The 27,420-nt window shown below is 48.7% G+C and overlaps 1 protein-coding gene across 1 annotated transcript; it reads left to right on the top strand.

Annotated features, from left to right (window-relative positions):
• Positions 1-4,781: 4,781 nt before the first annotated feature.
• On the top strand, positions 4,782-18,512 carry TSKS (testis specific serine kinase substrate). The gene is made up of 11 exons (XM_034987028.1): positions 4,782-4,951; positions 5,378-5,603; positions 13,208-13,303; positions 13,505-13,588; positions 13,926-14,009; positions 14,560-14,846; positions 15,372-15,566; positions 16,008-16,181; positions 16,889-17,024; positions 18,087-18,211; positions 18,341-18,512. Exons 1-11 carry the CDS (start codon positions 4,782-4,784, stop codon positions 18,495-18,497), a joined length of 1,734 nt encoding a protein of 577 aa, XP_034842919.1. The 3' UTR covers positions 18,498-18,512.
• The last annotated feature ends 8,908 nt before the right edge of the window (positions 18,513-27,420 follow it).

Below are 27,420 nucleotides of genomic sequence, written 5' to 3'. Positions count from 1 at the left end.
GAAGAAACTTTCTCCCAGGGCTCTTGGATGGGAGTCATTAGACATCTGCCTTCAGCTCAGGTCATGATCCCAGGGTCCTGGGATGGAGCCCCTAATCCAGCCATACATCCCTGCTCAATGGGAGGAGGCCTGTTTCTCCCTCTCCCACTCCCCCTGCTTGTGTTGTGTTTCTCTCTGTCAAATAAATAAATAAAATCTTAAAAAAAAAAAACAACTTTCTCCCTAAGGATAATACTTTTAAAAATATATATTAGTAATGGGGTTTGAACTTGTCCTCTTTTTGAGGGATGTGATGATGAGAGACATGGAGAGTCCCAAGAGCAGAAAAGTGCGTCCAAGTGTGTCTTCCCTGCCTCAACTTTCCACCTCGCTGTCACCCACCACCTTCCACCCTTCACCCAGAGCCCTGGGGCCAGATGGAGTTAACTCTGGTTTGTCAGTGTGTTGGGGGGAAGGATGTCCTGAAATAAGGTCCTGTAGGGGCACCTGCCTGGCTCAGTCGTTAAGTGGCTGCCTTCAGCTCAGGTCATGATCCCAGGACCCTGGGATCGAGTCCTGCATCAGGCTCCCTGCTGCTCTGCTGGAAGCCTGCTTCTCCCTCCCACTCCCCCTGTTTGTGTTCCTGCTCTCGCTATCTCTCTCTGTCAAATAAATAAATAAAATCTTTTAAAAAGAAAAGAAATAAGGTCGTGTCATAGATAGGTGGGGGAACTCAGTCCTCCCGCCACACACACCCAACTCCAGAGCCCATGAGGTAGCTAAAACTTAATTTTTAAGACTGGGCCTAAAGCAAAGTTCTAATAGGGAGTCAGATTGGGAAGGCCAATTTAACCTTCTGGAAAACCTGGGATTGTTTAATCCTGTGTGGGGGCACACATGCCCCCCCGGCCCCCAAGGAACTCATGTGCTAAACCCTGTTGAATTAGAGCAGTACATACAAATAGAAATACAGTGGGAGCCACATATATAATTTTCAATTTACTCCAGCCACATTTTTTAGAAAAGTTTTCAAAAAGGTGAAATTAATTTTAATATATAATTTTAATAATATATTGTATTTAACCTAATATACCCAAATATTGTCATTGCAACATATTTGCCATTTTAATTTTCCCATGCCTTTTTTTTTTTAAAGATTTTATTTATTTATTTGACAGAGAGACAAAGGGAGAGAAGGAACACAAGCAGGGGGGAGTGGGAGAGGGAGAAGCAGGCCTCCCGCGGAGCAGGGAGCCTGACGCGGGGCTAGATCCCAGGATCCTGGGATCATGACCTGAGCCAAAGGCAGACGCTTAACTGACTGAGCCCCCCAGGTGTCCCTAATTTTCCTAAATCTTTGAAATCTGTGTTTTCTATTTATAGCACATCTTGGTTGAGACTCACCACATTGTAGCACTTAGTAGCCACAGGCCATTGATCATGGCTGTGAACTTGGACAGCATAGAATTATAGGACAGTTTAAAAAAAAATTAAAAACAGGGGCACCTGGGTGGCTCAGTTGTTAAGCCTCTGCCTTCGGCTCAGGTCATGATCCCAGGGTCCTGGGATCGAGCCCTGCGTCAGGCTCCCTGCTCTGCGGAAGGCCTGCTTCTCCCTCTCCCACTCCCCCTGCTTGTGTTCCCTCTCTCGCTCTGTCTCTCCCTGCCAAATAAATAAATAAATAAAATCTTTTTTAAAAATTAAAAACAATTACAGGGCTGATTTGAGCAAGATCATGATGGGGTTCAGGAGCTCAGAGGCTTACCTACTGTTAGGTTTTAAGACCAGACTACGAACAAGTCCACATATGGGGGGGTCTAATGAGCTTTGAGCAGACCCTTTTTGGCTTTAAGATGGAGCATTAAGAGGAAACCCCAAGGGCTCTCAAGGATTTCATGGATTGAACCAGCAATAACTTCTAAGAATCTGGCCTCAGCAAACCAACTCTTGATTTTCTCCAGAAAAACTGTATTCATCCCCAGTCTTCCCATTTGGGCAAATGGGCCCTCCATGATTCCCCCAGGCACTCTTGCCAGAAGCCTTCCCTGTCCCTCACCCCAAACTAAGGGTAGAACACATCTGAAGTCAGCCAGCTCCCTCTGTCGCCACTCTCTCACCCCATGCAGACCACCATCACCATCATCTCTTACCCAGAATCTTGCAGTGATGTCCCTCACGACTCTCCCTGCTTCCATCCTGGCCACACACAGTCCATCCCCCCCACACACCAGGGCACTTTTTTTTTCTTTATTATTATTATTTTTAAGATTTTATTTATTTGACAAAGAAAGAGAACACAAGTAGGCAGAGCGGCAGGCAGAGAGAGAGGGAGAAGCAGGCTCCCCACTGAGCAAAGAGCCCGATGTGGGGCTTGATCCCAGGACCCTGGGATCATAACCTGATCCGAAGGCAGAGGCTTAACCGACTGAGCCACCCAGGCACCCCCCCTACTGGATTATTTTAAAGCAAGCTGTCCTCATCAGACTATTTCATGCCCATCACCAAGTTTCTACCCCAACATTTTATTATGAAAATTTCTAAATATTCAGAGTTGAAACATCTGTACAGTGAACATGCAAATAACCTCCCTCTCAACCTCCACTCTATTATTAACATCGTACTCCACTTGATCTAGCACATATTTCTCCATCTGGCCTTCCCTCCCTCCTTCCATCGATCCATTTCATGTTTTGATGCGTACAAAAGATAAGTTTCAGACATCAATGCAGCTCATCTCTGTTGTGGGTTGAGTTGTGTCCTAACATCATCCTGTCTCCATGTCGAAGTCCTAAACCCGCAGGACTTGTGAATTTGACTATTTTGACATAGGGTCTTTGCAGATGATCAGGTTAAGTTGAGGTGATGTGAGTGGGCCCTAATCCAGGATGACCGTGTCCTTATTTTTTCTTAAGTTTATTTATTCATGCATTTACGTAATCTCTACACCCAACATGGGGCTCAAACTCATGACCCTGAGATCAAGAGTCACATGCTCCTCCTACTGAGCCAGCCAGGCACCACGACCATGTCCTTTTTTTTTTATTAAGATTTTATGTATTGGGCGCCTGGGTGGCTCAGTTGGTTAAGCGACTGCCTTCGGCTCAGGTCATGATCCTGGAGTCCCAGGATCAAGTCCCGCATCGGGCTCCCTGCTCGGCGGGGAGTCTGCTTCTCCCTCTCCCACTCCCCGTTTGTGTTCCCTCTCTCGCTGTGTCTTTCTCTGTCAAATAAATACATAAAATCTTTAAAAAAAAAAGATTTTATGTATTTATTTATTTATTTTAAGATTTTATTTATTTATTCATGAGAGACAGCGAGAGAGGCAGAGGGAGAAGCAGACTCCCCAGGGAGCAGGGAGCCCGATGTGGGACTCGATCCCAGGACCCTGGGATCATGACCTGAGCCGAAGGCAGACGCTTAACCATCTGAGCCACCCAGGCGCCCTATGTATTTATTTTAGTGAGAGAGCCCGCGCGCATGAGCAGGGGGAGGGGCACAGGGAGAAGCAGACTCCCTGTTGAATGTGGAGCCCAAAGCGGACCTCAATCCCAGGACCCTGAAATCATGACCTGAGTCGAAGTCAAACGCTTAACTGACCCAGGCGCCCCCAAGACCATGTCCTTAAAATGGGGGAAGCTTAGATGCAGAGATAGACATATACAGAGAGAAGACAAGGTGAAGACATAGGAGAGGAACATCTATAAGCCAAGTCATGCCTGAGCTACCAGAAGCAAGGAGAGAGGCTTGGAACAGATACCCCCTCACAGCTGCCGACACCTTGATCTTGGACTCCTGGCCTCCGGAACCGGGAGACAATAAATGTCTGTTGTTTAGTCTGTGGGACTTTGTTATGGCAGCCCCAGGAAACTGCTACAACCCCAAATCCTTCAAAATGCCTATCATTGACTATAGTTCAATGTCTGTTTAGTTTCTTTTTTTAATAGGCAAGAGCCACACGCAATAGAGGGCTCACATCCCAAGTGGGCAAATTGATGGGCTTCCACGAGCCCAGGCACCACCATCCCCTGGTGTTGATCCTCCTTGTATCACTTGCCAACATCTGGTATTTTGGTTTGTTTCTGTCTGTTGTCTGCCTGCTCTCCGCCCCCCCCCCCCCAACCAACCCAAAATGTTGGATCCTCCAGTACTGGGACTCAATCCTCATTCACCATGGTCTCCCCAGATCCCAGAAAGTGCCAAGTCTAGGATACTGCATGAAGAATCAAGTATGAATGGAGGAATGGGGGTTGGGTGACCCCACAGTCTCAGGGGAAGGGAAGTTAAACTCCTCCCAAGAACCAGTGGGCCCAACCATTGTAAGTTCTGGACTAGAATGAATAAATCCATTGCAATTCTAATGGAAGGGACATATTTGGTAAAACTAGAAGGTGTTTGGGGCACCTGGGTGGCTCAGTATGTTAAGCGTCTGCCTTCAGCTCAGGTCATAATCCCAGGGTCCTGGGATTGAGCACCCTGTCGAGCTCCCTGCTCAGCGGAGAGCCTGCTTCTCCCTCTCCCTCTGCCTAATGCTCCACTTGCCTGTGCTCTCTCTCTCTTTCTCTGTCAAATAAAAAAAAAAAGAAAGAAAGAAAGAAAGAACTAGAAGGTGTTCCCAGAAACCCCCTGGGGGAATGCGCTAGCCAGTACCTTTTTCTACTCCTATGCCCCCCCCCTTACTGGGGCCCAGTGGTTGGGTCCTTTATGAGGCAGGCTGTGGGGACAGGGATTTTGAGGGTCCCTGGTCAGAGTAGGTGGAGAGTCTCAGAGGAAGGAGGCCTTGGGAGCAGGGCCCCCCACACGCCATGGCGAGCGTGGTGGTGAAGACAATCTGGCAGTCCAAAGAGATCCATGAGGCTGGGGACCCCCCTGCAGGGGTCGAGAGCCGCTCCCAGCTGGTCCCCGAGGCTCCTGGGGGGGTGACCACCCCGGCCAAGGGGATCACAAAGAAAAAGAAGGCCGTGTCGTTCCACGGGTGGGTTTGTCGCACCCTGTCGGGGACGGTCCTAGCGCCCATCACTGCCTCCAACAGAGCACGAGTCCCACCGTGGGTGCTGGAGGAAGGGGAGGGGAAGCAGAGGAGAGGGCAGAGGAAGGGCAGACAAGAGGGTGGTGGCAGAGTGTGGGAGGTAGAGAGAAAGAAGGTAGTGGGGATGAAGGGAGGGAGGAAAAGGTCAGTGGGGAAGGAAAAACTCAGGAGAAGGAGGGAGGACTAATGGAGGGAGAAGGAAGTAGGCAGCGTGGAGGGAGAAGGAAGAAGACATTAGACAGGGGGGACAGAGGAGGAAGAAAGTGGGTGGTGAGGTAGGAGTCAGAGCAGGGGGTGTGGAGACAGGGAGGTGGGAGGGGCCGTACCCCCTGGGCCTGCACCTTGAGCCCCCTGCTGGCTTCTCCTCCCCAGGGTGGAGCCTCGGATGTCCCACGAGCCAATGCACTGGTGCCTGAACCTCAAACGGTCCTCAGCCTGCACCAATGTGTCACTGCTCAACCTGGCTGCCATGGAGCCCACGGACTCCTCAGGGACAGACTCAACTACGGAAGACAGTGGCCTGCTTGCCCAGCCGGTGCCCCCTGCCTCCCCCACCCCACCCTGGGCTTCAGATGACCCAGACATCACGGAAATACTGGTGAGGGGCCCTGGCTGGGGAAGACGAGCGTCTTCACCCTGGTGGTGGGCAAATACTGAGGATGGGGGGAGGGGTGTCTTCTTGACTTGGAATGAGAAGGTTCTGGTGACCCTCAGGAACTGCCTCCTTCTCCCCGAACGGCCAGCCATGACTCGGTTCCATCCTGGGTGGAATGATGCTTGTTGCCTAGGAATTGGTCTTTAGTTCATCCACTCCTTTCCACATGTCCTGGGTGAGGCTGGGGCCATAGCTAGGAGTCAGGCCAGGTTCCCAAACTTGGGGAGGTCCTGGTCTGGTGGGGGTGACAGAGACAGACCGTGGTGATAAATTTCCATAATTGAGGTAACACTGGGTTTCCCAGAGAAGGGCCACTCAAACCAGGCTGGGACTATCAGAGAATGCTTCCTGGAGGAAGCAGTGTTGGACCTGGGCTTTGACGGTGTAGTAGGAGTTCTCTGAGGGGACCACCTAAGCATCTGAGGCAAAACTGGGAGGTGAGTAAGATCTAGGGGGAACTTAGAGAATTCCTGGCTAGAGCATGGAGTGCTACGGTTTGATCCTTTAACTTCCCTGCCAACCTCTATTGCGGCCAGGCTTCCACTGAACCAGGCCCTGAACTGGACTTGACATGGACTCTGAGAATTACATGAATAATAACCATGGTCGTAATGATGCTAATAAGATTCAGTAGCATTTACTGAGCACTTTCTATGTTCCGGGAGCCTCAGTTTCCCCATCCGTAACACAGAAATGCACGTTTGTTCTTCCAACAAATGTGTCTTGAATACCTACGATGCACCGGGCCCTGGTGTAGGAGCAGGAAATAGAGCAAGACAGAGTTCTGGATGTAACCACACCCACTTCATGAGGTTGTCATGACAATGAAGTGGTGCTCCTTCATGTAAAATGTTTATTTAGCACAGTAGCCAGCCGTGAGCCCAGAAGTGTTGCTTATTGTTTTTTATTTATCCCCATTTCACAGATGAAGATATTGAGGCCTAAGAAAGGTTGAATAGCAGAGCCAAGGTCACGCAGCTTATAAGGAGTGGAGGCAGTCTTAGGAGATGGGGGAGCACCCTGGGTGCTTTTGGGGGGCAACAGAGGTCACTGTGGGAGCACTAAAGAGGGTGGCCTTGGCCCAGTTGGCCATGACCAAGGGAGGCTTTCCAGAAAAGGCAACACATAGGCTGGATCTTGAAGATAAGGAAGGCATTCCCCAAGCAGAAGACAAGGAATGGTGTTCTAGCTAGCTGGAACAGTTAAGTGCAAAAGAACAGGGGTTTAAAAGAGCCTGGAGAATGGGAGTAACTACAAACTGGTCTCTGGGGCTGGAGTGTGGTGTGTGAGAGAGACAAGGCTTGAGTGGGGAAGGCAGAGGCCACACAGGCTGAGAAATGTGGGTGTGTGCCTGAGGGCAATGGGGAGCCACTGAGGGTTCCTGGGTAGTTTGGGAGTTTTGACTCCAGTCCCATTTACTAGGCACGCACTATGTACCAGACACTGTGTCACGTCCCTGTGGTGAGGGTCTCTTTTTCTTCCGTTGGAAGTTCTGCCAGGGAACTGGTATAATTACCAGTTTAAAGATGAAAACAAAAATAATAGGCACAGAGAGGTGGAGTGACCTTTGCAAGGTAGGAGAGCCTGTGAGAGACAGGGCGAGGACTAGAAGCCAGGTGATGTGAGAGCAAAGGTCCTTTCTTTCCCTAGAAGACTCTTCTGCAGCTGGTGTGGGGATGTTTGGAAGACAGAGGCTGGAGGCAGGGAGGCAGGGAGGCGGGACAGGAGACTGCACTAGGGTCCAGGATAGAAGGGCCAGGTGGAGAGAACAGGGCAGAGAGACATCTCCCCCTGCCAGAATGGTGTCCTCCTTCTCTGTGAGCATTGCTCAGACAGTACCTGCAGAAGTCTGCCTCCCACCAGAGCTGTTTCTGAGTCATGTTCCCCAGTGGATCGTGACACCCAGGGGAGAGCTCGCTTTGGGGCTGCAGGGATGAATCAGCCTTCAAGGGGGTTCAGGTTCCTTCTCTGTGAAATGGAAAAGTAATGATGGCTAACACTCAGGGGTATGTGCAGAGCAGGGAGAGTGTGGACAGCAAGAGCACATCCTGGCACTCGGCACCTGAGCCACATCAGGAGAGAACGCTGGAGACAGGCAGAGAGGAGGGGGCGGAAACCCAGGGAGAGAGGGGTAGAGACGGCGGGGTGGGGGTGGGGGGACAAAGACCTGGGAAGCGGGGCAGAGACCAGAGGGCGCGGGGCAGAGACTAGAGGGAGGGGACAGAGATCCGGGAGTGGGGGACAGAGACCAGAGGGAGGGGTACAAAGATCCAGAGAGACATGGGACAGAGAACTAGAGAGAGGGAAGAGAACTGGATGCCTGGGGACCGTGGTTGAGATGACAAGTCCCAGACTGGACAGAGAACAGCAGGAGAACACGAAGCAGATGGCTTTGGCTCCTGTCTTAAGCTTTGACACCTTTATGAGGCCAGAGGAGGAACTGAGATGGTGGTATTGCTTTTTGAGAAGGTCAGTGAATCAAAGCAAAGATGCACAGGGCAGGGCTTTTGACCTCTGCTTGGGACTTCTCTTGCTCTCTGCAGAATTCCTGGAAGCTGCTGTAAAATCTTGGTGCTAAGCCCCTTCCTGGTAATTCCTGCCCTGCTGTCATTATTTTTAACAACTCTGACACTAATCACTGAGTTTGCCTTATCGATCATACCATCTTGTTGACCCTTCCTCACTGCCATCTGAGCCAAGGTATCATCATTCCCATTTTATGAGAAAGGAAACTGAAGCAGGCTCAGAGGGGGGGTTAGATTGCTGAGTTACAGCCTACAGGTGGCCATGGAGGGATCTGTCCCCGTCTCTGGCTCCCCCCTCACCATCATGCCATTCACTTCTCAGCCAGGGCTGACAGGTTCTGCCTTCACCACCCCCTGATCTGCTCTCAGTGAAGCGGAAACTCACCTCCAGGGACCCAAACTGCCCCTTCTCAAGAAGTGTTGACCAAGAGCCTTTCTGAGCCAGCCTGTGTTCCTTCCAACAGCAGCCCTGGGAGGTTAGCTATTAGCCCCATCTCCATGTGACAGGGAGGGTAACAGAGGTGCAGAGAGGTGAAACCCTCTCCCTGAGATCCTACAACTACTAAGTGGGAGAACTGAGTTGACCCCAGGACCTGCTTTCCTTGTTTCCCAGAATGGCTACAGGAAGCCCAAGACCCTCTGGGTCTTAGGTTAAAAATATCACTTGTGTATTGGTTAGCTATCGCTGTGAAACAAATTATCTCCAAACTTCAACCAAACAACCTGGAATGGCTTAGCTGGGTGGTTCTGGCTCAGATCCCTCATGAGGTTGGAGTCAAACTTTCAGTAGGGGCTGCAGTCATCTGAAGGCTTGACTGGGGCTGGAGGTTGCTCATCCACATTCACACGGCTCTTAGTGGGAGACTCATTTCCTGGCCCCATGGGGCTCCCCACAAGTGGCTGCTTATGACATGGCAGTTACTCCCCAGAGCAAGAGAGGGCAAGCAGGAAGCCATGGTTCCTTTTATGAACTCGTCTCTTAAATCACACACCATCACTTCTGCCTGATTCTGTTTACTACGTGTGAGAGTCACTAAGTCCAGCTCACACTCAAGTGAGGGGGATAAGGCTCCTCATTTTAAAGGGGCATCAAAGAATTTGTGGACATATTTCAAAACACAGTATTTTGTGGGGGGTTATTTGTACAAGCCACTCATCAGGATGAGGAAGTTCCCTTCTATTTCCAGTTGATGAGTGTTTTTATTATGAAAGTGTCAGATTTTGTCAAATGCTATTCCTATTGACATGACTATGTGTGTTTTCTTCTTTTATTCTATTGATATATTACATTGATTTTCATATGGATTTAAAAATTTATTTTCAGGCGCCTGGGTAGCTCAGTCGTTAAGCGTCTCCCTTCGGCTCAGGTCATGATCCCATGGTCCTGGAAATCAAGCCCCGCATCAGGCTCCCTGCTCAGCGGGAAGCCTGCTTCTCCCTCTCCCACTTCTGCTTGTGTTCTCCCTCTCCCTCTCTCTCTCTTTCAAATAAATAAAATCTTTAAAAAAAATTTATTTTCATGTTAACCAAACTTGCATTTGTAGGATAAATCCTACTTGGTCATGGTGTAAATCCTTGTTTTTATGCTGCTGGATTTGGTTTGCTAGACTTTTGTTGAGGATTTTGTGGCTGTATTCAGAAGGGATATTGGGTTCTAGTTTTATTTTCTTGGAATGTCTTTGGTTCTGGTACTAGGGTAACACTGACCACATAGAATGAGTTAGGAACTGATCCCTCCTCTTCTATTTTTGTTTTTGAAGAGTTGGAGTTGCATTGATAGCAATTCTTTCTTAAAATGACTGGTAGAATTCACTAGTGAAGCCATCTAGTACTGGGCTTTTCTTTGTTGGAACTAACTCAATTTCTTTACTTAATGGTCTATACAGATGTCCGAGTTCTCTTTGAATCACTTTTGATAGTTTGTGTGTTTCTAGGAATTTCCTTGTTTCATCAAAATAGTCAAATCTGATGGTACACAAGTGTTCATAGTAGTCCCTTTTTAAAAAATATTTTGGGGTGCCTGGGTGGCTCAGTTGGTTAAGCGTCCAACTCTTGATTTTGGCTCAGGTCATGATCTCAGGGTCGTGGGATTGAGCCCCACGTTGGGCTCCATGCTCAACACAGAGTCTGCTTGTCCCTCTCTCTCTGCTCCTCCCCCCACTTGTGCTCTCTCTCTAAAATACAAAAAAATAGGGGCGCCTGGGTGGCTCAGTCATTAAGCATCTGCCTTCGGCTCAGGTCATGATCCCAGGGTCCTGGGATCGAGCCCCACATCGGGCTCTCTGCTCAGCGGGGAGCCTGCTCCTCCCTCTCCCACTCCCCCTGCTTGTGTTCCCTCTCTCGGTGTCTCTCTCTGTCAGATAAATAAAATCTTTAAATAAAATAAAATACAAAAAAAAAATAAAAATAAATAAATAAAATAATATTTTATTTTTAAGCAATCTCTACACCCAACATGGGGCTTGAACTCACAACCCTGAGATCAAGAGTTGCACACTCCACTGACTGAGCCAGCCAGGTGCCCTGTTCATAGTATTCTCTTATAGTCCTTTTTCTTTCCCTAATCTTGGTAGCAATGTCCCCTCTTTCCTTCCTGATTTTATTGAGTCTTCTCTTCCATGGTCAGTCTTGCTATAGATCTGTAAATTGTGTTGATCTTTTCAAAAACCAACTTCCAGTTTTGTTGATTTCATCTATTCTCGATTTCAGTGTTTGTGCACTCCAGTCTTTATTGCTTCTTCTGCTAGCTTTGGGTTTGTCTTGCTCTTCTTTTTCTAGTTTCTTAAGGAGGAAAGTTAGGTTATTGGCTATGAGTTCTTTCTTCTTTTTCGAAGGTGTTTAGAGCTCTGAATTTCCCTCAAAGTACTGCTTTCACTGCATCCATAAGTTTTTGGATGTTGTGTTTTCACTTTCCTTTATCCCAAAGTGTTTAATATTTTTTCTTTCATTTTTCTACTCATTGGTTGTTTATGAGTGTGTTTAGTTTCCCTAGATTTGTTAGTTCCCCAAATTTCTTTCTATATTGACTTATTTTTAAGATGTTTTTTTTAGAGAGAGAGAGACCGGGGGGAGGGGCAGAGGAAGAGGGAGAGAATCTTTTTCTTAAAGATTTATTTATTTGAGAGAAAGAGAGCGTGTGTGTGTGTGCGCACTGGCGGGGGGCAGGGGAGAGAACCTTCAAGCAGACTCCCCATTGAGTGCAGAGCCTGACACAGGGCTTGATCTCACCACCCATAAGATCATGATCTGAGCCAAAACCAAGAGTTGGACGCTTAACTGATTGAGCCACCCAGGTGCCCCTTTTTCATGCATTTTAAAGCTCTGTTTGGTGAATATATATATTTATACCGGTTGTGTCTCCCCAATTACTAAGCTCTTACAGGTTTGGGCAGTTTTTTCATTTTTTTTATGGAGGGGTGGAATTTTGGGGTTCCACTATTTTACTTACTTCACCTTAATACCATATTTCTTTTCATACCTGTTCTCCAGAGCAATCATTCCAGAAACATGATGCTGTCCCTATCTTACAATGGAGGAAATTGTCCTCTCTTTTCTCTTTTTGTGTTATTAGTTCAGCAACTCTGAAGGAAACCAAAGTAACTGGCTAAAGTAAGATAGTTGTCTCACATAAAAGTCTCAACAAGCATAGCAGGCTTGCTCTTCAAATGCAGCAGGTTACAGGCTCCTGTGTTCTGGCGGTTCAGATATTAAGTCACAAGTTTGGCTGCCGTAACAAAAAGACACAAAATAGCAGCAGTTAGGCAAGATACAAAATGTTCTCTCTCACTTGTAAGTCTTCACAAGTGATTGGAATTTGAGTACACGGGCTCCACAGTGTTGGGGATTCAGGCTTCTATCTTGTTGCATCCTCCAACTGGTCCAAGATGGTTGCTCAGCCTTTAGCCATCAACTTTGCATTCCAGCCAGTAAGAAGAAAGAAAGTGGGACATTTCCCCTCTTTTCTTTCTTTTTTTTTTAAGATTTTATTTATTTATATGACAGAGAGAGACAGCGAGAACAGGAACACAAGCAGGGGGAGCAGGAGAGGGAGAAGCAGGCTCCCCGCGGAGCAAGGAGCCCGATGTGGAACTCGATCCCAGGACCCTGGGCCGAAGGCAGACGCTTAACGACTGAGCCACCCAGGCGCCCCCCCTCTTTTCCTTTAATAAAGGCATGACTTAGAAATTGCCTACAACTTGCTACTCACATCCCATTGGCTGAAACTTTGTCATATGGCTACACCTACTTGCGGGGGAGTCTGGGAAATGTAGTCTTTGGCTGTATAGTCATGTGCCGGGCTAACTCCTCTGTAAACGTGAAAGAGCAGAGTGGATCCTGCCACATGTAGCCCCCTTGAGCCATAGTTTGCTTGGCATGAGTCACAGAGCATTTGCTGGCGATATAAAGTGGGGATGATCAGAGGCTGTGTGGTGTCATGGTTTAAAACAAAGGCTCTGGGTTTCATTTCCGACAAGGCCATCTCATGGGCTGTGTAAAGGGGTCTTGCTTCTCTAAGCCTCATTTTCCTCATTTGCAAAATGGGCCAAATGACCTCAGGAGGTGTGCCTTTGAGGAATAAAAGGGAAAATGTGTGTGTCTGGCCTGGTGCGTAGTGAGTGCTTATATATGGAAAGTGGGTTATCTTAAAATTTGTTTCCAGTGCCCAGAGTGAAAGACAGCATGTGTTTTAACAGTTTATCTTATTTATGTCTGTGGATCCCAGGGGCATTTATCTCTGTTTGGTTGAGACCATCCTTCTCCCATGTGTCTGAGTGCACCCCCAACCTCCCACTCCCTCCTGGATCCTACTTATTTTCCTTCCATTCCACCAAGCAGAAAACGAGCCCACCCCCCGGTTTTATGGAGCAGGAATACCAAGAATCAAAGAGGTGCAGCCCTGGCCCGAGGTCACACAGCCATTCCAGGGCAGAATCGAGGTGTAAACCGGGCCTCCTCCCAGTTCTGGACCTTTTTCTTGCTCCCACACACCCACTGACCCACCTTCTCCCATTCTTTCCCCAGAGTGGGGTCAACAGTGGATTGGTCCGTGCCAAAGACTCCATCACCAGCTTGAAGGAAAAGACCACCAGGGTTAACCAGCACGTGCAGACGCTGCAGGTGGGGGGACCCCCCCAAACACCTCTTTTTCCTCCACAGCCACGTTCCCCTCTTACAGCTCTCCTCCAACGCAGTGTACCCACTGCCCGGGTTGGATGGTTGGGGCTCAGAAGGGAAAGGGACCTTCCCCGGGCCCAGCCTCTCCTCCCCAGGGGGTATTCCCTGTGACCTGGCTAACCTCTCCTCCATTCTGTGCGCCAGAGTGAGTGTTCTGTGCTGAGTGAGAATCTAGAAAGAAGGCGACAAGAAGCGGAAGAACTAGAAGGGTACTGTAGTCAACTCAAGGTGAGTGGCTGGGCGGCAAGAGTGGGGTGGGGAGAAGGGAGCGGAAGTAGGAAGAAGTGAGGGCGGGAAGAAATGTGAGGAGGCATGGAGTCATAGACCAGAGCGAGGTGGAAGTGGACAAGTAGCCTGGGAGGGGGTCTAAGGAGAAAGCCCTGCCTTACGTCAAGGGAACCAGGTGGATAAGGGACAGACCAATGAGCAGAAGGCAGGCTTCCGGGGAAGAAGTGGGTGTGTCTTGTCTGAGGGGTTGGAGCCTATATTAAACTAGCGAGGGTAGGGGTTGGGAGGCGGAACTGGAATGGGAAGGCAGGGCCCCTGCCTTGGTGTCCTGACCCAGGAGAACTGCCGGAAGGTGACCTGGTCGGTGCAAGATGCTGAAATAAAAACCAACGTCCTGAAGCAGAACTCTGCCCTGCTGGAGGTGAGGGGGGGATTTGGGGAAGAGGCTCAGACGCACGAGGTACTTGAGGTAGACTTCAGGTGGGACTTCCCGCCCTGCCACCCCCACCACCACACTCGCCCCTTCACATTCATGGTCATATTCCTCCATGCACAGTCACATTCGGTGAGTGATTTGTGTCGGACTTTGAGCAGGAATGCCTGTCCTGCCCACATTCCCACTCACTTCCCAGCAAAATGTTGGAAAATCTTCCACTGTCCTTCCTAAACAGGAGGGACTGGAATTTGACACCACGGAGAACTGGAGTGGGGGTGGAGGGCTGGATGGAGACATGGAGGCAGGCATTCGGAGGTTAAAGTGAATCGGCCTCCAGCTAGGCTTCAAATGGGACAAGCCTCCCTAGTAACAGCAGTCAAGAGTCCATTTAGACTTGAAGCGGGACTTCCCGATATTCTATTCCACATCCATTTACTTTCCAATCTCGGGGATTCAGTGGGCAGCTTTGAGGGTGGAGGCGGCTGTGGGAGGCAAGGGTCTAGACGCTGTAACCCTGCCTTCCTCCCCTGCCCAGGAGAAGCTGCGTTACCTCCAGCGGCAACTGCAGGATGAGACCCCGCGGAGGCAGGAGGCCGAGCTGCGAGAGCTGGAGCAGAAGCTGGACGCTGGCCTCTCTCGGCATGGCCTGGGCCCCACCAACCAGTCCCCTGGCTGCTCTGGCCCTCCAGGGAGCCCCGACGAACCCCCACGACCGCGCAGCATGGCCCCAGGCGGCTGGGGTATGGGGCCCCGGGCAGGGGAGGGCCCCATCATAAGCGAGCAGGAGATACAGAAGGTCTCCGTTGGCCTTGAGGAGCTGAGGCGAGTGGGAAAGGGGGGCGGTGTGAAGCCTCAAGGAGCTAAAATGGGTGGGTCCGGCGGTGGAACCTCGAAGATCTTTGGGGACAGGGCCTAGGAGGTGGAGCCTCAAAGAGCCTAGGAGGGAGTGCGTTGGGAATGGTGACCTGGAAAGGCCGGACTTCAAAGAACTGAGTTTGAGTATAGGGTTGGCCGAAGGGAGGTCCGCGTCTGGTGAAACTAGGGTGGGTGGGTTTGGGTAGGCGAGAGGTCCTCGGAGGCTCCAACTTCAAGGGGACAAAGTTGGGGTGAGCGGTGCCTTTTTGTCTGGTGGAACTGATATGGAGCTGGGGGGCAAGACCAGGGAAGGGCCAGGACGCCGGATAAGGGGATAGAGGCAGGGTTCTGTAGGACATGGGAGGATTACAAGAAATGGACAGGACAGGAGAATCTGGGGGCTGGATGGGTCCAGAGCCATGGGCGGGGCGGGGCTGCCGGGGACGTGTCCAAACCTGAGCCTTGACCGGATCCTTACCTCTGCCTCTCCAGGAGGGAGGTGTCCTCGCTGACTGCCCGCTGGCACCAGGAGGAGGGAGCGGTGCAGGAGGCCCTGCGGCTGCTCGGGGGCCTGGGCGGCAGGCTCGACGGCTTCCTGGGCCAGTGGGAGCGGGCGCAGCGTGAGCAGGCGCAGGCGGCGCGGGGCCTGCAGGAGCTGCGGGGCCGGGCGGACGAGCTGTGCACCATGTAAGAACCAAGGCGAGGGCACGGCCAGGGGTGGGGGGCGGGGCCTTGAAGGAAAGTGATGGGCCAATCAGCTGGGGCCTAGCGGTAGAGACCGTGGACTGGCAGGAGGAAGCTCTAATTAGAAGGTAGGGGGCGTGCTATACCCAATAAGGACTGAAGGGCGGGGCCAACTAGAGAAGGGTCGAGTTCCATACCTTAAAAGGACAAAGGGAGGAGCCAAGTCAGAAGGGGGAAAGCCATTGAGAGAACAGGGAGGGGCATTCCAGGACTTAAAACACAAAGGAAGGGCCAATCAGAGCAGAGAGGGGCGGGCGTGGCGGGAGTATTGCAGACTAGATGCGAACCGAGGAGCTGGGCTGATAAAGGGTGGAGTGCGGAGAGGACTTTACTGTTGGAGAGGCGACCTCGCAGCACGCAGCACGGGTTACTCTCACACCTCAGGGTGGAGCGATCAGCAGTGTCTGTGGCTTCACTGAGGAGCGACCTGGAGGGACTGGGCCCAGTGAAACCTATTCTGGAGGAGCTGGGGCGGCAATTTCAGAGCTCTCGAAGAGGGTCTGACCTCTCCATGAACCTGGATCGGCCGCCCCAAGGCTCCTGTGCCCGCTATGCCAGGTAAGGGGACGGGGCCTGGCGGGGCCTGGTGCATTCTGGGTCATGTTGACAGCACATTGAAGATGGGGCACTGACCAAGAGCAGGGGGTGGAGGCGGAGGGGGGGCACGGGGTTCACTTCAGGTTATAGGATATCCCCATGCATTTTAGGACAGGCTAGTCCTGCTGCGTTATGGCAGCCAGATTTTCCCCCCTCCCTACAAAGTGAAGTCAGTGTCTTCTGGAACACAAGTTTTGATACCTTTCGAGCATCCTGGATTTCTAGCGCATTGTGGGAAGGTTGGGATGTGGCACTTGGTGGGAGGCAGGGTTTCTCCGTGCATTGTGGGAAAGGTGAGACCTTGGTGCTTTGGACAACCAAGGGGTACCGTGCTTGGTCCGTATTGGGAAGTGAGGGACTTCCAGTACAATATGGGATCACGTTTAACTAGTTCATTGTGGGAAATGTTTTTTGTTTTTGTTTTTTTTATGAACCAAGGGCTGTCTGGTACCCTTTGGGAGTGGGAATCCCCAGGCATTGTAGGAACTCACACTGTGAAAACAAAGGAAACCTGATGCACTGTAGGTTGGCCCCAGTGCATGGTGGGAAGGTTGCATGGGTGCATAGTGGAGGCAGGATCTGGGTGGACGTGGGGCGGCTGGGAATGGGGCATCTGTGAATGGAGTTGGTACTAGGCTTCTTACACCTGGTGATGGCCCCTCCCTCAGCCAGGGGTCACAGCTGTCCACAGAGTCCCTGCAGCAGCTGCTGGAGCGCGCACTGACCCCACTAGTGGACGAGGTGAAGCAGAGAGGCCTGGCTCCCGCCTGCCCCAGCTGCCAGAGGCTACACAAGAAGATTCTGGTACCAGGAACCATAGGCCATCATGGCCCACTTTTCTGTCAGGGGAGCGGGAGGGGAGCCCCGGACACAAGGATACTGTTGGGGTGTGGCAGGACGGGAAGCAGTAAGCTGTGGGCAGCATGGGGGGATGGGGAAGCAGTTTAGTGGTAAGTCATAGGTCAATCATTATGGAACCCGGGGTGATGGCCTTTGGCCCAAAGCACGATGACACGTTGGATCTGGTGCACTGTGGGGTGCAGGAAACAGACACCAGTCTATAGCTTCATGGAATATAAGCCTGATTTTCTATAGACCTTAAGAGAGGCAATATGGGATCACTGAGGTTAGACAGGGGACCCAGCAAAGAGAGGTCATCAGAAGTTAACGCATTATGGGAATTGGAGCTATAGCTCTTCACGAGGCATTGCATCCCAGGCTCACGCCCAGTAGCTGACGGGACTTGAGGCCTGTGTACATTCTGAAACATAGATATCTAATGTATTATGGGATACTGGCCTCATGTATGATGGGGTCCAAGTTTGCAGTAAGTGAGACAGACACTGATGTGGCAGAGCTATAGGATTGACACATGATAGGACATGATGCCTGGGACACTGGGGAATATAAGGAACGAGGGCTCTGTGGACTATTATTGTTAACTGAGATGCTGGTCTAATAGATGAAGAGATGTGGGGTCTTACGAATTAGGGGATGTAGAAGTTCACCACATAATGGGATATGATGGGACACTGGGGCCCAGACACATATCAAATGCATGACAGTTCATGGGCATTAGGGGACAATATGTTAGGTGCTGATATAGTGCTTGCTGGGACATAGAAAGCCAGTACATTAGGGGACACACAGTGGGACAGACACAGGGTTAGCACACAATGGGAATTTGGAAAGCCAGCACATTGTGGGATGCTGGGGTCAGTCTCAGGCCCCGAAGTATGATGGGATGCCCTGGGGGAGGAACGTGGGCCCCACGGGCCCCATGCCCCTTGCCCTCCGCGATCCAGTTCCCCCTCCACCCCCAGCCCAGTCCGGCAAGCCCAGCCGCGCCTACACTCCTCTCCCCAGGAGCTGGAGCGCCAGGCCTTGGCCAAACACGTCAGGGCAGAGGCCCTGAGCTCCACCCTTCGGCTGGCCCAAGACGAAGCCTTGCGGGCCAAGAACCTGCTGCTGACGGACAAGATGAAGCCGGAGTGAGGAAGGAGGCTGAGGGCATGGGAGGAGGGTGAGGTCTTGGGGAAAGGGCCTGAGTCACCCTCTTCACTCCAGCCCCATGGCATCTGGCCTCATCAGTCCCAGCTCCCCACTCTCGGTCATTACAGGGAGAAGGTGGCCACTCTGGACTATCTACACTTGAAGATGTGCTCCCTCCACGATCAACTCAGCAACCTGCCACTTGAGGGGTCCACGGGGACAATGGGGGGAGGAAGTAGTGGGGGGATTCCCCCAAAATGTGGGGGCCCAACCCCTGAACAATAAATGGCCTCTCATGCTGGCATGAATTCTGTCCCGTTTTTGGCACCAAAGGGGGGCTGATAAAGTGCACACACACCACGCACCAGCCTCTGCTCGCTATGACTCAATCCTCGGCCAACGGGGTGTCCTGGTTTCTAGAGAGGTGCTGATAATGGTACAGTTCTTTGAAAAGTCAAGAGGGGGGAGAAATAAGGTTCTGTGGTACAGTTTGAGTCTGTCAATCCAGATGTTTTTATTTATTTATTTATTTTAAGATTTTATTTATTTGACAGACACAGCGAGAGAGGGAACACAAGTGGGGGGGGGAGAAGCAGGCTTTCCGCGGAGCAGGGAGCCCGATGCGGGGCTCGATCCCAGGACCCTGGGATCATGACCTGAGCTGAAGGCAGGCGCTTAACGACTGAGCCACCCAGGCGCCCCAATTCAAATGTTTTTAGAGTGATTTATATATTATATAATATTCATATATATTATGTATTAAATTATATATTATAAATTATTAAATTTATATATGACATTATATATTAAATTTATTTAATATTTAAGTAATATATTCAAGTAATCTCTATACCCAAGGTGGGGCTTAAACTCATAACCCCGAGATCAAGAGGCACATGCTCTTGGGGCACCTGGGTGGTGCACTCGGTTAAGCATCCAACTCTTGGTTTTGGTTCAGGTTATGATCTCAGGGTCATGGGATTGAGCCCTGTGCTAGGCTTCACGCTCAGCGCAGTCTGCTTGAGATTCTCTCTCCCTCTCCCTCTGCCCCTCCCACTCGTGCTCTCTCCCTCTCTCAAATAATCTTTAAAAAAAAGTCACATGCTGTCAGATGCCCCCAGAGTGATTTTTTTTTTTTACCAGATAATTATATTGTCTACTGCTGTGTAAAAAATTATCCCTCCCTAAACTTAGCTGCTAAAACAATAAACATATATTATCGCACACAATTTCTGAGGATTGGGAATCTGGGAGTGGCTTAGCTAGATGGTTTGGGTTCAGGGTCCTCATGAGGTTGCAATCAGTATATCAGCTGGGGTGCAGTCATTTGAAGACTTGGCTATGGCTGGAAGTTGTACTTTCAAGATGGCACACTCACATGGCTCTTGTTTGGAGGCCTTAGTTCCTTGCTGTCTGTTGGCTGGAGGCCTCAGTTTCTCATGGCAGCTAACTGCCCCAAGAGCAAGCAGTCTAAGAGAGAACAAGCAGGAAGCTACAGTGCCTTTGATGACCTAGTTTCTGTAGTTGCATACTATCATTTCCCCTTTTTATATTCATTAGAATTGAGTCACTAAGCCCTAATCATACTCAAGGGGCATGTCAAAGAATTTGCAGACACTTAAAAAAAAAGATTTTATTTTATGGGGCGCCTGGGTGGCTCAGTTGGTTAAGCATCTGCCTTTGGCTCAGGTCGATCTCGGGGTCTGGGGTGCATTGGGCTCCCTGCTCAGTTGAGAGTCTGCTTCTCCCTCTGCCCCTCCCCCACTTGTGCTCTCTCCCAAGCACGCTCTCTCTCAAATAAATAAAATCTTAAAAAAAAAAAGAGAGATTTTATTTTATTCTTTAAAGTAATCTCTATACCCAGTGTGGGGCTCAAACTTACAACCCCAAGATCAAGAATCCCACACTCCACTGACTGAGCCAGCCAGGTGCCCCTGCAGATATATTTTGGAGAGCATGTCAATTTGTTGACATATTTTAAACCACCACAGTAATATTATTTTTAAACTTTTAATTGAAGTATAATATAAACAGAAAAGTTCACAAATTAAAAGTGTATAATGAATTATCATGAAATAGGGCGCCTGGGTGGCTCAGTCGGTTGAGCGTCTGCCTTCAGCTCAGGTTATGATCTCAAGGTCATGGGATTGAGCCCTGTGTCTGGCTCCTCACTCAGTGGGGAGTCTGCTTGAGATTCTCTCTCATTACCTCTACCTCTCTCCCACTCTTTAAAATAAATAAATCTTTTTTTAAAAGGCGAACCTAAAAAAAAATCAATTTATTTCTGTATGCCAGTGATAAAAAGTTAGAAAATGAAAAAAAAAAAATTTAAGGTACTCTTTCTAGGTAACATAAAGCTAAAAAAATTCTAGGAATCTGGGGTGCCTGGGTGGCTCAGTCAGTTAATTGTCTGATTCTTGGTTTCAGCTCAGGTCATGATCTCAGGGTCATGAGATCAAGCCCTGCATCTGGCTCCACACTCAGTGTGGGGTCTGCTTGAGATTCTTTCCCCCTTCTTCTCCCTCCCCCACTGCTCTTCCCCCCGACTCGTGCTCTCTCTCTCTAAAATAAATGAATAAAATCTTTTAATTTAACAAAAGGTATGTCATGATCTCTACAGAAAACTAACACGTAACTGAGAAAAGTTAAGGACTTCAATAAATGGGGAGTTACATTCATGGCTTATAAGATATTACTATAAAGATGTTACTTCTCCCCAGTTGATTTACAGATTCAGTGCTCGCAGATTTGAGATTTATTAATGTGGCTTCATTTGTACCCACAATATGATGGGAACTAGGGGGTCTAAAAACTTTCAGAGAATGAATAATTATTCTTATTTTAAAGAGTGCTACAAACTACATGCTTGTATCTACCAAAATTCATATGTTAAAGCCCTAATCCCCAGTGTGATGGCATTTGGAGACGGGGCCACTGGAGGTTTAGATGAGGCCATAAGGGTGAAACCCCATGATGGGATTGGTACCTTTACTTTTTTATGTATTTTTAAATTTATTATTTTTTTATTTGTTAAAGATCCTAATTTTAAGCAATCTCTATACCCAACTTGGGGCTCAAACCCACAACCCTGAGATCAAGAGTCGCACGTTCCTCTGACAGAGCCAGTCAGGTGCCCAGGGATCACTGCCCTTTTAAGAAGAGACACAATCTCTTCTCTCTCCCTCTCTCACCCTCCCTCTCTCCCTCTCTCTCCCCCCCTCACCCCGCCCGTACCATGTGAGGATACAGCAAGAAGGCAACCATCTGCAAACCAGAAAGCAGACACCAAATCTGCCCGTAGTTTGATCTTGGACTTCCCAGCCTCCAAACTGTGAGAAATAAATGTCTGTTATTTAAGCCACCAGGCCCATTGTATTTTGTTATCTCAACCAGAACTGACTAAGATACAGAGGAAGAAGTAAGGCCAAAGGGGCACCTGGCTGGCTCAGTCAGTAAGGCATGTGACTCTTGATCTCATGGCTGTAAGTTTGAGCCCTATGTTGTGTGTGTAGAGATTACTTAAAAATAAAATCTTTAGGGGCGCCTGGGTGGCTCAGTTGGTTAAGCGACTGCCTTCGGCTCAGGTCATGGTCCTGGAGTCCCAGGATTGAGCCCCGCATTGGGCTCCCTGCTCGGCAGGAGGTCTGCTTCTCCCTCTGACCCTCCTCCCTCTCATGCTCTCTGTCTCTCATTCTCTCTGTCTCAAATAAATAAATAAAAATCTTAAAAAATAATAATAATAAAATTAAAAAAATAAAATCTTTTAAAAAAATTAAAAAAAAAAAAAGAGAAAGTCCAGAAAGGATGTTATTTACATAAGGATACGTGGTTAATGAGTGAAAGAACTGTTTGCATTGCAACACATTCGTCTACCCCCAAGCCTCTTCTACATTCTTCCTAGAGATGATGTATTCTAGAGGTAACTGTACTCCCCTTTTCCACCTGCAAAGGTAACATCTCATTAAAGCTCACATGGGTGAACAACCTAATCCCAGAATCCCAGTTGGGGGATCTGTTTCCGAAGCCACTCTGGACGCCAAGAACAACTACAGCAATCGAGAACGAACCAGTAAACAGCAAGTACTTTGAACATTTGATGTAGGGGTTGGATGCATGGGTGATGGAAGACCTGAGGGGCCAAAAGGGGATGGTGAGGGAAGCCAGAGGTCAGCATCAGGAGGAAGCCACGACCACTCCTAGGCTGGAAGGGCAGATGGAGGAAGTGGTGATGTCCAGGGACCGAGGTCACCTGATGGAACAGGAACCACAGCAGGTCTGTCAAGTAAGAGCTGCGGCCACTTCAAGAGAAGCAACCCTGACGCAGAGAGAGAATAGAAGAAAAGTCCTGTCATCTCTCCATCACATCAGTCTCTCTCCTGCCAGGGCCTCTCATTGTTTGAAGCCAGTGGAAGCTGGCTGGTGTGGGGGGCTGGGGAACAGAGCCTCTAGGGTCACCCTCTGAGGTCCAGGGCAGATAATGAAAAAGGTAAAGAAATAGATGAGATGTCAAACAAGAACTGGTGTGTGAATGTTTTTTGAGATGCTTACTAGACATCCAAAAGGAGACACTGAGTAGCCTATTGAGTCTTTTTTTAGAAGATTTTATTTACTTGAGAGGGAGAGCATGAGCGGGGAGAAGGGGCAGAGACAGAGGAAGAGAGAGAAGCAGGCTACCCCGCTGAATGGGGAGCTGGACATGGGCTCGATCCCAGGACCCGGGGATCATGACCCGAGCTGAAGGCAGATGCTTAACCAACTGAGCCACCCAGGCACCCTGGCTGCTGGATCTTGGGTTAAGCAGAGAGGTTGGGATATATAAATCTGGAAACTATTGATATAGAGGTAGTAGTTAAGTAAAACTATTAGGAAAAAAGCAATCTACATTTTTTTTTTTAATAAGAAAGACAACAAAAACCTCAGCCCTGAAGCACTCCAAAATTCAGAAGCCTGGGATAAGTGGAAGAACTCTCAGTGAAGACTGAAAAGGAGTAACCAGTAAAGCAGGAAGATAACCCAAAGGTAACATCCTGGCAGCCAGTGAAGAAAGTTATCAGGGGCACCTGGGTGGCTCAGTTGGTTAAGTGCCCAACTCTTGATTTTGGCTCAGGTCATGGTCTCATGGGTCATGAGTTCAAGCCACAGGTCTGGCTCCTTGCTCAGTGGGGAGTCTGCCTGAGATCCTCACTCTCCCTCTGCCCCTCCCCCACCCCTTGCTCACTCTCTCTCTCTCAAATAAATAAATAAAAATCTTTTCAATTTTTAAAAAAGAAAGTTACCATTAAGGAAAGAGTAATCAACTACTTCTGCAGGCCAGCTAAGATGAGCACCAATAAACCAATCACAGGATTGAGCAACAAAAGTAGTTTCAGGGGCGCCTGCGTGGCTCAGTCGGTTAAGCATCTACCTTTGGTTCAGGTCATGATCTCCAGGTCCTGGGATCGAGTCCTGCATCAGGCTACCTGCTCGGCGGGGGGTCTGCTTCTCCCTCTACTCTTCCCATCTGCTCATGATCTCTCTCTCACCCTCACTCTCTCAAATAAATAAAATCTTTAAAAATTTTTAGTAGTTTCAGTGGAGTGGTGGTGGGGCAAGTCTGGAAGAGTGTTCAGATTCTCCTTGCTATCTGAAAGTAGAGCGTTCATGTGAAACCTTTCATGAGCAGAAATGGCGTAAAACAGAGGCAATCAGCATTCTGTAAGAGTGAAAACCCTCTTTGAACGTCTTTTGATTAGCGTCAGTAGGTACCAATGTGGCTCTTTGGTAAAAGTGAAGTTGTGTAAAATGAACTTTTGGGTGGGGGGGGGGGTTGGGAACCTGTGTTTTTATTTTGTTTTGTTTTAAAGATTTTATTTTTAAGTAACCTGTACACCCAATGGGGCTCAAACTCACAACTCCAAGATCAAGAACTGTACATTCTACTGAGCCAGTTAGGCGCCCCAGGTAATCTGTGCTTAAGAAAGGATGGGGGGGGCAAAGATTTAGCGATGATAGGTACAGATCACTCTTTTGATGACCTTTGCCACAAAGGGGAGTGGAGAAATGAGTTGGTAGCCAGTGCAGAAAAGGAGGACAGGGGCACCTGGGTGGCTCAGTTGGTTAAGCGACTGCCTTCAGCTCAGGTCATGATCTCAGGGTCCTGGGATCAAGCCCCGCATCGGGCTCGCTGCTCGGCGGGAAGCCTGCTTCTCCCTCTGACCCTCCCCCTGCTTGTGTTACCTCTCTTGCTGTCAATTAAATGAATAAATAAAATCTTTTAAAAAATTATAAAAAATTAAAAAAAAAAGAAAGAAAAGTAGGACAGAGAAAGTTCAAGATTCTCAGGTTTACCTGTGTCCAACTAGATGTCCCCACTCTAAGTCTCAGGATCCCACTCTTTCCCATTCAATGCCCAAACCTTTATATTAGAGACTTGGAGAGGCTTTAAGTTCAATGGACTACGTCTGCAACACACACAGCTACAATTTGTGGTGGATTTTCAACAATGCTAACCTTGTATTTACAAGAAATATAAAATTTTATTGGGGCTTCCATAGAAGCTATCTGGTTCTCCGAGTGTGATTGGAGCTGAGAGTCTAAAGACCTGAGCTTATAATGTTTGTTCAGTGAGCACGTCGGGGCACTCAGAAGAAGCCACTGAATACTGATACCCTTGTGGCCATTATTAATACCATAATGATCAATCGAAGCAGCCATTTGGTCTCCCAAGTCACTCACTCCAGTTGGAACTTCATCAAAGTCAACCCAGGTGGTAATATATCATTAACCTTGACGTCACTGCATACTGTGGATCACTAGCGTCTCATTTCTCATTGGCAAGGAGCTCATCACTGTGTCCAACCCTTAAACAACAATGAAACCATCCCTCAAATCCTACTTTTGAGAATCTGCTTCCTGTTGCAAATATTGGTGCCAGTCAAGGTATACTTGGGAGACAGAAATCATACCAGTGATTGTAACAGAGATGATTTCAGATAAATAAATGTGACTTAGGTATAAAGGATTGGTAAAGCAGGTAACTGAAAGGCAAGGAGAGAACCCAATGGTATCATGGTAGTAGTAAGTACAGGGAGCAGCTACAGGCCCTGGGACAGAGAAAACAGAGGATAAAATTTAGAATTATTGAAACTAAAGACCTGGGGCGCCTGGGTGGCTCAGTTGGTTAAGCGACTGCCTTCGGCTCAGGTCATGATCCTGGAGTCCCAGGATCGAGTCCCGCATCGGGCTCCCCGCTCAGCGAGGAGCCTGCTTCTCCCTCTAACCCTCCCCCCTCTCGTATACTCTCTCTCTCATTCTCGCTCTCTCAAATAAATAAACAAATAAATCTTAAAAAAAAAAAAAAAGAAACTAAAGACCTGGATGAGGGGTCCATTGGCGATGAATGTATTCAGGTAATGAGGAGAGGGCACTGCTCGGCTAGTGCAGGTGGGTCTGAGCTCAGAGGACCACTAAGGGCTGGGACCTTCTCGCGAAGCATCCTGGTGAAATGGTGTTGGTCTCTGAGGGTGTCCAAGATTTGGAAAAACTGCAAACTCTATCCAGCAGCTGCTACAGGAAGGAACTGCCTCACCCCAGGGTGAAGTAGCTGTGCTGGGTAATGCTGATGCTGATGGGAACAAGCAAGGTACAGGAAAGAAGCAGAGAGCAAACAGGAAGGAGCACGGTCCCTTCTGCTTCCTCCAGGCTTCCAGAGTCTCTCTGGCGCCCCTTATCGGCAGAGTCCAAAGCAGCCCATGGGCAAAGCCGCAGAGTGGCCATCCCAGATGCACAAAGCTCAGAACCAGGGAATGGATTTGAAGCCAAGAGATAATAGCTTAGTAACTGGCACACATAACAGTAGCGTGTGCCAAGGACCCGTGACTATGAGTAATCCATTTCCATACCCCTAAGGCCCAAATATACTTTTAGAAGAGTACTTGAAGGCATGACAGACTAATTGTTTTCCTGGATAGCTAGTCTGAATGTTATACTGATGTGAATTCTATCCAAGTTATATCGTGGTTTTAGTGCAAGTTCAATCAAAATTCCAATGAGATTATTTTTAAAAGATCTGACCCAATTACTCTTAAGATCTTCTGAAGAAATAGATGAGAGAAGCAAATATTTTATTTTCTATAGGAGAGTAATAAGATGGGTCTAAAGCCAATGTATTAAACTATCATATAACACTAATCAGCATGGTCCTCAAAGATTAGAAAGATGAGAAACATTAAAACTTCATAAATAGTAATATTAAACAAATATGTTATCATAAAGTAATCAAGAATAGTGAAATTATTCAAAATCTTGAGGGTTGAAAGGTTTTTTTTCCTCCCCTGACATCAAATACATCATGTTTTTTTCACACCAGCTAATTCTGGGATTCTCTGCCACCAACTAATGTCCAAAAAGTCAGACGCTAACGATCCAGAGTTAACCCAGATTCCGTAAGTTATGTGCTCAGTTCCACAAGACTGCCCTGCTTCGGATGCTGGCTGCAAATAGGGTGCCCAGGCTATGCACATTTCTGCCCAGTCAACTACAAATTCAGGAGATCCCATGACACCTGCTTCTCAGGGTTAAATACATTTACTAGAACAACTCACAAAACTCAGGAAAGCACTTTCATTACTATTACTGGTTTATTAGAGAGGATACAAGTCAGGAACTGCCAAACAGAAGAGAGGTGTAAGGCAAAGTATGGGGAAGAGGTCTGGAGCTTCCATGCCTTCTTTAGGCACACCACTCTCAAGGCACCTTGATGTTTTTGTCAACTAGGAAAATCACTGGACCCTGCTGTTTCGGGCTTTTTTTTTTTTTTTAAGATTTTAAAAATTTATTTGAGAGAGAGAGTACATGTGTGTGCAAGTGAGCGGAGGGACAGAGGGAGAGAATCTTCATGCAGACTCCCTGCTGAGCGTGAAGCCTGATGCAGGGCTCCATCTCACGACCCATGAGATCATGACCTGAGCCAAAGCCAAGAGTCCAATGCTTAACCAACTGAGCCACCAGGCACTCCTACCCTGTTGTTTAGGGCTTTTTATGGAGATTTCATTACATGGGCATGATTGATTAAATCAGTGGCCATTGGTGATTGAACTCTCATCTCCTGTCCCTCTCCTGACCTCTCCACCAGAGGTCACGGGTGGGGGTGAAAGTCCCAACAATCTAATCATGGCTTGGTCCTTCTGGAGACCAGCTCCCATCTGGAAGGTACCCAGAGGCCCCCTCA

The sequence above is a fragment of the Mirounga leonina genome, unplaced genomic scaffold, assembly GCF_011800145.1.
Source record: "Mirounga leonina isolate KUSES-001 unplaced genomic scaffold, KU_Mleo_1.0 Mir_376, whole genome shotgun sequence".
Classification (NCBI taxonomy): domain Eukaryota; kingdom Metazoa; phylum Chordata; class Mammalia; order Carnivora; family Phocidae; genus Mirounga; species Mirounga leonina.
This window is presented reverse-complemented; position numbering and strand designations above follow the sequence as displayed.